The sequence below is a fragment of the Alexandromys fortis genome, unplaced genomic scaffold, assembly GCF_014885135.2.
Source record: "Alexandromys fortis isolate MF-2015 unplaced genomic scaffold, M_Fortis_MF-2015_v1.1 scaffold_229, whole genome shotgun sequence".
Classification (NCBI taxonomy): Eukaryota; Metazoa; Chordata; class Mammalia; order Rodentia; family Cricetidae; genus Alexandromys; species Alexandromys fortis.
In genome coordinates this window covers 510,661-521,009 of record NW_026068122.1, presented here as the reverse complement: position 1 = coordinate 521,009, position 10,349 = coordinate 510,661, and the positions used below count along the sequence as shown (strand labels likewise).

Genomic DNA, 10,349 nt, shown 5'->3' with positions numbered 1-10,349 from the left:
TTCAAACCAAATATATTTTTACAAAATCATTATTTTCTCAAACCCAAAAGCAGATGATCTGGAGACTAAAGAGAGTGTTGCACTCAGTTTTTAGCTAAATTGATCTGAACTGAAACAACTGCCTATAAATCTATATCTGCAGAGGTAGATAAGAAGGTGGGCAACTCTCAAGTCAATTAAGATCAAATGGGCAGGAAAAAAGTCAAAAGGAGTTTCTTTTGGTCATCATCTTAACTGAACGTGTTTTCTCTGTGCCCCGCTTCTTACACATTGTTCTTGCCAGAATTAGTTAGCTAAGCTAGTCTCGTACTTGGCTTCATATGTTTCAAATTATTCTATTGATTGTAAAACACCACATGGTTTCTGTGAACCAAATAATGACAGAAAGATGACTCCTCTGATCACCTTTATGGATGGGAGTTGGAGAAGGAGAGAAACAATGAGGCTTATACTGAACGTGGCCCAGAGACACCAAACCACTCAACACATTCTGCCTGCTAATGATTGCTTGGAGACATTAAATGTAAAACGACTTAAAAAATGGAGCTGAATAGCTAAAAGTCCTACTTGAACTTCTAAATTGTTTTTTGCTCTTTCTGAATTTAAGTCTGAATCTAAGTTAAAACTGAAATCCTGATTAAATGATTAAATGGCTTCCTAAATATACCTGAAGCATAATACAGTATTTTAAGCTTGCTCAGCGCTTCAGTTTCTTTGCATGATCTCTCTTAGAAGTCCTTTAGGGTAGACAAGCTTGCTCAAGCCCTGCGGTATTGGATGAGGATATAAAGCAGAAGGCTTTTCTAGGATGACCACTAAGGAATAAGGAACCTGGACTTGAGCATACATCTCTGTCTAGATTTTTTTACACACCAGTATGATGCCAAACTGGAGTTACTGATTTCCATAGGATGAGATGTGATAGGTTATTTATACACACTGTCATATTTTACAAAACTCTGCAAGGACAGTAAAATGGACCTTGAACTTCTTTGTATCTCAAAACTTAAAGCAACTTGTGCACAAGTAGAGGCATGGGAGATGTCTAGAGAAGCCACCAAGTGTGGCAGGGTGAGGGAGGCACCCAAAGCCAATGACTTCCCATGGTCTTTAAATAATGAACCCTTATTTATTCTAACAGATAAATACACATCAGCTGTCTCATTGTGCAACTTCCACTTTGAATTATGCAGAAATCTTAATAACAAAATTTGATCTTTTCTTTAACAATTAGAAAAGGTAAATGTCCTTTTCCGTGTATCTTAAATGATGTGGAAAGTGAGTTTCCTAGTGAGGGTTCGGCTCGATCAGGATGAGGAAACATATCTTAAATGAGACACAGATGTGGCTGTGCTCACTTTTTTCTCTGGGCCAAAAGTCACATGCTTCCATAAGGAAATATTTAGAAAGGAATTTTTTTATTCTGAATGATTTATGTGATATAAAATTGGGTTTTATACATGACAGGAGTATATTTAGTTTTTTGGATTAGTGGTTAAAATGTTGTCAGGCTTCATAATCTATTTTCTTTTATAAGATTGTATTAAAATATAATACACAAAAGGAGATATTATTTGGCCTGACCATATGTGAAAGATATCAACTGACCTTTCTTAGACTAACATTTGAATCAGTGGGCTTATTACGGCAAAATTGAAAAAAGTTTAACTGCTGTGATTCTCCTGAGGACAAAGCTGTGTTCTTGTTGTGTCTTCTGGAACTCTCTAGACCTGCAGCTGACATGGCTATTTCTCCTTTATTTCAACGTGTTGCCTGATCTCTCCTTGGCCTTCTTAGATGACCTTTCTAAAATGGTTTGATCAGTTAGTGCACATATTTTTCAAGATTAAAATTTGCCTCTATTTAAAGATTGAGCAGGTATTAAATTGTTTAAGTCATCTTCCAACAGTAGGATTATTGACCTTTTTGTACCTAAGATTGGATTTTTTTTTTAAGATTGGATTTTTTTATTGATTTTTTTGTTTGTTTTTTTGTTTTTTGTTTTTTTTTGGGGGGGTGGATTTTTGAGACAGGGTTTCTCTGTGGCTTTGGAGCCTGTCCTGGCACTAGCTCTGTAGACCAGGCTGGTCTCGAACTCACAGAGATCCGCCTGCCTCTGCCTCCCGAGTGCTGGGATTAAAGACGTGCGCCACCATCGCCCGGCTTTATTGATTTTTTGAGACAGGGTTTCTCTGTGTAGCCAGGCTGGCCTCAAAGACACATGATCCTTCTGCCTCTGCCTCCAAGTGCTGGGATTAAAGGCGTGTGCAGCCACCACCCAGCAAGTCTGGATATCTGAGAGCTCTATAAATGGATCCCTGAAAAGAGAGGGAATTTCTGTGCTTTGGATTTTGTGGCAAATCGCCAAAATTTGAATACTATCTTTATTGCATATTAACTGAATTTTTAATTAAGAAACTATGGCACCTATATTTCAATCATTCCATCTGCAAAATTAAGATAAATTTATAAAATTCTAAGTACTATTATAAAAATAATTTACATGCCACAATTACCATTTGAAAGTAACTTGTGTGCAAATCATTAAAACTCCAAGAAACCCAGTGACTCAGTGGATAAAACACCTGCCAGGTGTGTGTGAGGACCAGAGTTTGGATCCCCACATTGCAGCCCTCCTAGAATTTCGACACTCATAAAACATACACAAGGGACCCCTGCTCAGCCTACTCTGCTAGTTCACCTTATTGGCAAGCCCTTCATTCAACTGAAAAACAATGCCTCAGTGAATAAAGTGGAGGACAATGTGGAAACCCCTATTGCTAGCTCAGGCTTCTGCACACATGTTCACATATATCACACACATATGTACCCACATGCATGCAAACATGCACATGCACACACACACACATACACACACACTACATACAGACATGTGCAAGAAATAAATATCAAATACAATTTTAATTTAAAATCTTTAGCCATAATAATTATACTTAGAGTTTATAAGGCCATGCGGAACTGGTGCTGATTCTATTACACAACAAAGAAGAACATGTCCGTCACTGCAGAAAGCCTTGATGACCACTGTTCTAGACCATCTGTGGAGAATACCAAGCGAAATGAATATTTTTCTCACTAACTCTAATATCCACCTATGTATGGATATCTGGTCATGTTTTATTCTCTCATTCTCTAAGAAATCAGTGAGACAATAATTTAAAATGATTAAAATTAGTAAAAATGAAGTTTGACCAACAGAATGCTGGTATTTCTTCCAAGCAGAAAAGCAGGTTCTAAATTTAGGTACTCAGTACCACCAATCTAACCACCTACCAAAAGGAATCACAAAATCCATGAAACCTCTGTTCACAAACAATCCTTTTAACTTTTCTGATTTGATTTTGAAATTGTAATATGCTCTCCAAGTTCTATCAAAACATAGTTAAATTAAAACTCTCCCTCCATTTGGGTTACTACTTCCGATGTTTTTTTTGTGTTTATACACCCTCCCAAAGTCACGTCTTACCTCATTGCCATTATATCTTCAAGTCTGACCTGTCTCATTAGAGTCGCAAGTAGCTATGGCCTAGCCCATTCCCATCTTAAAATCAGTGTGCCTGGGTGACACCAGCAGACTACTGTGTTATTTTTCAGTTCAATCCATGCTAGCTCCAGAGTCAATGTCCCTTATGCACAGCAGAAAGTACAGCAATCCTTCCTCTCACATTTAAGACTGTGAGTGATGAAACCTCAGATACCTTTTCAGTCTGGCCTCCTCCACCCATTACGGCCTGCTGCAGCCAGTCTTTTTGTTATTCGCTAAACTGTATTTTCTTTTTCAGCTCTACCAGCACAATCACCTATTTGCATTCTCATTTTTATGTAACTCAAGCCTTACCCATAGTCCTCTGCCCAACCCAAACCTGCCTGTGCTGTTGCCTTCCCCGCCTGCAGCAGCATGCTGTGCTCCCTGCCTGCAACTGGTATGTGTGTGATCTGGGAACTTTGTTTCTATGCCCGTGTCTTCAGTGGCAACAGGCTTGAACTATACCACAATACTGTAAGCAGCTTTTTCATCCCTACTTCTCCTCAGTACTGACATCAGAGAATCGACGTTTTTAAGCTTGTTGGTTTTTTTCTATTTGTATCTTTTTGAATATTTAGCATAGTAGTTCTTAAGAGTGGATGCCACTGTTTTCAACTCTATCTCCATTTCTCCTTACAGGTTCAGCTTCTGCACTGTATAAAGCAAACAGTCACAGGCGGCGATTCTGAAGTTGTCGATGGGTTTAATGTGTGCCAAAAGCTCAAGGAGAAGAATCCTCAGGCATTCCACATTCTGTCCTCCACTTTTGTGGATTTTACAGACATTGGAGTGGATTACTGTGACTTCTCTGTGCAATCTAAGCACAAGATTATAGAGTGAGTAGTCTTAGAAATCCCCTGCAGTTGAACCCCAGAAAGCTTTGATTGACTCCACAGCTTTGGTTTAATATGCTGCTAAAAGAAAAAAAAAAAAAAGACCAAAAACATGCCATTAAAAAAAAGTTACCAAATGGCAGGAAATTTGTTCTCAATCAATATTATATTTTTTGGTAACTCGTAATTCATACATACCTCATTTTTAAGTATAAGTTCTGCCTTGTCCATGTGATTATAGCTGTTGGAAAGCTTACAGCTGGAAATGAAAGAATAAAACAGAGAATACATAGATCCAGGAGTTAAGTCCTGTCAACCAGAAACTGTCTTTTTTTTTTTTCTTCTTAGCTTTGTCATCTTGTTTTTGGCTTCATTTTCAAAGATAATCCTCACAAGCTCCAAGATTTTCATCATCCTTTGTGCTAGCAACCACAGCACAAGGGTAGCATTTGTTTTTTGAGAATTGTGGCACATCTGTGATTCCCTGCCCAGGCTTGTCGAAGTCTGTCCAGGAGACAATCACCAGGATGACCTACCAGGGCCTTGCAAGTGCTGCTTGGCCATGTGCATCTCTGGAGAATAATCTCTCTCATTTTAGGCACATGGACTAAAATAAAAAAATCCCTCAGAAAGTGCTAAGTCATCAGAGATCGTAGTTATGTTCTACATAGATGATTTTATGCTATTCTTTTTTAATTTCAGTGTGAACACATGCGGAGAAACATCTTATTTTCCTCAACGACGTTGGTCTTTTATTTTTAATTATGATACTTTTATTTCTATTTGATTTTTCTTTTTTATATGCTCAATAAATTCTCTCTGTACATGTTTGTATATATATGTATGTATGTGCCTGTGTGTATAGATACATATATGTGAATGTTCATGTGAAGGCTAGAGGATCTCTCTCAATAGTTCTTCACCTTATATTTTGAGATGGGGTCTCTCAGAAACTCACACTTATGCAGAAAGCACTTTACCATCTGAGCTATCTCCCCTACCCTATTTCTTTTAACATTATTTAATCATGATTTTCTTGAACACTTATGCAGAAAGCACTTTACCATCTGAGCTATCTCCCCTACCCTATTTCTTTTAACATTATTTAATCATGATTTTCTTGAATATAAATAGGACACTGTTTTAACTGTTCATTGAGAATTGCATTGTGTGTTGTATTTTTAGGATGTCATGTATTTCGTTATATCTCAGTCAAAACTGGGAAGCTGTACACTTTAGAATTGACCTGTATTATTTCAGAAGAAATAGCAAAAATAGTATAGAAATAAGGTCATGTAGTAGATATCAAATTCCTCAGTTCACACACACACACACACACACACAAAATTCAATCATTTAGTAATAAAGAGTTTACTGGAGCCAAGGAACTACTTAGTATTTGGAATGCACCAGCGGGGGGGGGGGGGGGACAAAGATCCCTGACCCTAGAACTTAGATTAAGGAGTGGGGTGAAGTTTTTCAGCCAAATTTTTTTTCTTTTTTTTTTCAGCTAAATTTTAATCAAAGTTCAAAAACAAAGCAGAATGCTCCAAAAGCAAAGGAAAGCAGAGTTCGTGTTAAAGGGTGTCTGTATCTCTACAGACTTTCTAGGGATGAAACTTAAATTGTCAAACTTTCTTGACAATTTCAGCAAACTGATGAACATACATTTTATGGGTAGAAATAGATGATTTTCTGGAGATGTTGGATATAAAATATGGAGAAAAGATAAGTTTCAGGAAAAAAATTAGATAAAAATGAATCTAAGGTGTTCTTTGGTGACTGTGAGATGAGAAATTTTCACCTTTGAAGATATGGTGTCTCTATACAGCTTATGTTGTGTTCATTCTGAGATATCCAGCCTCAGACTTTGGACAAGCACATGCTGCTGCCCCCAGCAACTCAAGAGTCCTAGTTATAATGTGACTATTAAATTCAAACACTACTTTTAAAAATGCTACTTGGGATTTTAACATAATAAAAACCAGTACAATAATCTAAACATTGTACATATATCTAAATTATGTCTAAATTATTATACACATATCTAAACGTATAATATACATATATGTAAACATCTCATCACCCATTATGTTTAATTTGTATATTTTTTGTTTATTTATTTATTAAAGATTTCTGTCTCCTCCCCGCCACCGCCTCCCATTTTCATCCCCCTCCCTCATCAGCTCAAAGAGCAGTCAGGGTTCCCTGCTCTGTGGAGAGTCCAAGGACCTCCCACCTCCTTCTAGTTCTAGTAAGGTGAGCATCCAAACAGCCTAGGCTCCCACAAAGCCAGTACGTGCAGTCATACAACAAAAGTATATGCTCAACTAATTTGTATATTTTTATGTGTGCTGTATTTAAAACATATCCCCTAAGAAAAGTTGACCCTTATTAGATCTTCATTTTGCCTAATAAACAAAACAGGTTGGATGATAAAGGCCAAGTAATTCGCATCAACTTCAACAATGCAGTCAGAGATACAGTCTTTGATGTCCCCATCGAAAGAGTTCAGCCTTTCTACTCTGCTCTGAAAGAGTTTGTGGACCTCATGAACAGCAAGGAATACAAGTACACCTTCAAGATGAATCCAGGTGAGTGGAGGAAAGTGGCATCCAGACTGGTATTACAGCAGACTATTAATGAGAAGCTGATTTGCCTAAATAGAAGAATTTGCCATTTCCATTTCTAGGCTGTTGACGGCACCTCTCCTCTCCTCCCCAGACTTAAAAAATAGTTCTTTTTGCAAGCTCTCATGGAAATCCTAGAACATGAAATTTAAGAGCCTCCAAACTAAAGACACTTCAAAGAGAGGCCAGATGAAGGCTATGTCTAATATTTAGGCTACTTTGCATTTGCTGTCCTGATAGTCACCTTCCAAATAAGCTTTTTGAAAACTCTTGCCATCTGTGTTATTTTCCATATTTTATTAAAGCCACCGTGACTCAAAAGATGCTTTCTTCCATAACACCAAAATGCTGTTTNTATTAAAGGATCATGAATACAGTTAGATTCTAGAAAATGGTATAGAAGTTGCAACATGAAGATCACACACAGTCCTGAAAAGGCATCACTTCCTCTCAAGACAGTGAAAAATATAGAGTACAAATGAAGTTTATTTTAAATTCCTCTGCCTTGCTAAACAAAATTATCTTTGTAATTCCCACTCCAAAATTCATGAGTAATGTTTATTGATAAAAACTTACTCACAAAGATAGTAATACTAAAATCAACCAGGACTCGGCCTGTTCCAGTGACTTGAAGCGAATAAGGAAACATGGATACTTTTTCTAGACAATCTCTACTGATTAGAATGTCACAAAACTTGAGCCATTTTTTTGTTATTTTTTTCAATTGACAATAAAACTGCAAATGATTATCATGTATATATTTTGAAATATGTATATATTATGGAGTGACTAAATTGAGTTAATTAGTAACATACATTACTTTATATATCTATCAATTTCATGAAGAGAGCAAGTAAGATCTGCCTTCGTAGCTTGCAGTATATCCTTATTGATTATAGTTACCACATTGAACAACATTTCTGAACATGAACATCTACATGCTATTTGCAATAAAAGGCATAATTTCACTAGTTGTTGGTTTCAACAATTTGAACATTCTTTTTGTTACTTTAATTTTTTGAGTTTTTATTTACTTCTGTTTTTTTTTACATGTATAAGTTTTTGCCTGAATGAATTTTTGTGAGTTGTATACATACAATGCCCAGAGAGTCCAGAAAAGGACATAGAATCTTCTGGGAGTAGAGTTACAGACAGTTGTGAGGAAAGATGTGGGTGCTGGAAGCATCCTTTGGAAGAACAATACTCTTCACTGATGAGTCATCTCTTCAGCCCCCAAACGGCCCCACACACACATATACAAACTCCCTACCATACCCTTCTTGCTGTATCATAAAACATCATCTTTAGTTCCTGAGCTAGACTTCAGCAATACTCCTACCTCTTTCTTCTAAGTAGATGGGACTACAGGCATTCACACACACCACACCTACTTGAGTTGTTTTTAGAAACATTCTTTGACATAATAAAGTAAATAAATAGAATGAGATTACTCAATAAAGCCTTTGGCATACAGTCAAAGCAGATTGATTTTAGGGGTGACACCATATAAAACAGAAATATCATGGGAAAAATAATAATAGGAATTGGAATCCAAGCTTCACCACTTAGTAGCAGAGTAGCTTTGGGTAAATTCCTCAGTTTGAGTTTTCTCATATATGAAGAGATAAAATATTGTTTTCTTTTCGGTATTTCCTTTTTTAAAATATACACAAAATATAAAGAATTTAGGGTATCAGCCAAAAACTTCACTACCCTGTAATCAGAGGTTTTCTCCCACCTACCAGTTCCTGAATAATAATATTATACTCAGAAGCATAATATTACTTATAAATCCTTAGCCAATGACTCAGGTTTATTACTAGCTATCTCTTACATTTAAATTAACCCATATTTTTTACCTATGCTTTGTCATATGGCTCATGATTTGTTACCTCATTTTCTGCATGTCTTGCTTCATTAGCAGCTGACTGGCATCTCCAGATAGCATCTGCCCTTTTCCTATATCTCTGTTTAGATTTTCTGTTTGACTCTATCCTGCCTTACCATAAACCAAAGTATTTTTATTTATCAACCAATGAGAAGAGAACATATTCACAGCATACAAAAAGACCATCCCACAGAATTTCACCCTTTCTATCTAATCAAAAAGATTCTTATTTTAACAAGGAAAATTATATATAACAAAAGAGTTATCAAGCAAGAATCAGTTACACTATCCAGTCTATTTGTGTTTGGCAGAATTAAAGAAAATACTGTCTTTGTGAATCTAAAGTTTTGCATCTATCTTTTATCATAACTAAAGAAACCTACAATTATAACTATCTGGTCTTCAACTCCATCAAAAACTCCAGAAGGATATAGTATTACCTGAGTAAACAGAAAGTGCATTGTAAGCAACTTCCAAACCTCTAAAAATGACAGAGATATCTGGATGCTTGAACAGTCAACCAAAGTTCTTCTCTAACACTGGGGTTATCCATCTTCAACCTAAAAGCCTAGAACATCCAACAGACTTTTCAGTGAAGCAGGAAATTTGAAAAACTGCCCCACCTATATTGGCAAAGTTTGTCAGTTGCTTTCCTCTGTGTCCTGCAGTTTCTTCTGTAAAGTAGAAACCTGGAAGACCATCCTCCCTTGTTTTAGTAAAGTTTAGTGGTCATTTTCCTTTGGGTCCTGCATGCCCAGTTTGTACAGCATACTGTCAAGTAGTCCAGACAAACGCAGTTTCTTGCCCAAATGGCTAGCAAATTCCATAACAAGTTTCTTTGATGCCCATCATCCTCTTTGAAGTATTTGGTATTGCCAGGAGTGAACGTGTCACACTGTTAAGAAAAGTCTAAGTTCTTAAAACATTTTAAATGTCATTTCATTTTCAAACACATCTTTGAAGTGTTTGAAGATTACTTACCTTACCTAATTGAAAAAGAAACCTAACTAATATGGCTATAAGTTTGACTATTATAGATGACCATTGATATGTATTTTTAATTAGGTATTTGAACTATATAAACATAATACCTTAAACAAGAATATAAATATACATATAATATAACAAAACTGACCTTAAATTTGTTTCAATAAGACAAAATCCATACCAATGTAAAGTATTTTGCGATTAACAGTTGTTTTCTGGATTAAATTAAACTCAATAAGCTATCCCCTTTCATCTTAATAATCTACCCTTTCCCCATCATTTCTATATCATATCCCCTTTTTTCTTTAGAAAGAGATTGACTATGACCATTAACCTTTATAACTAAACCCCCTTAAGTGAAAACAAACATTTATAAACAATATTTGGGGAATTTGGACATAGTTCTCTAGACTACTTCTTGCCAACTTGGGGCACTGGTAACCTTATGTAGAGCCTGAGAAAAT

The 10,349-nt window shown here is 36.2% G+C and overlaps 1 protein-coding gene across 1 annotated transcript in view; it reads left to right on the top strand.

Annotated features, from left to right (window-relative positions):
- The window catches only part of Bbox1 (gamma-butyrobetaine hydroxylase 1), a 48,368-nt gene that overhangs the window by 35,306 nt on the left and 2,713 nt on the right, over positions 1 to 10,349 (top strand). The window contains exons 5-6 of the mRNA XM_050125367.1: positions 4,187 to 4,383; positions 6,808 to 6,974. Of these exons, the coding sequence (XP_049981324.1) occupies positions 4,187 to 4,383; positions 6,808 to 6,974 (364 nt within the window). The remainder of the gene's footprint in view (positions 1 to 4,186; positions 4,384 to 6,807; positions 6,975 to 10,349) is intronic.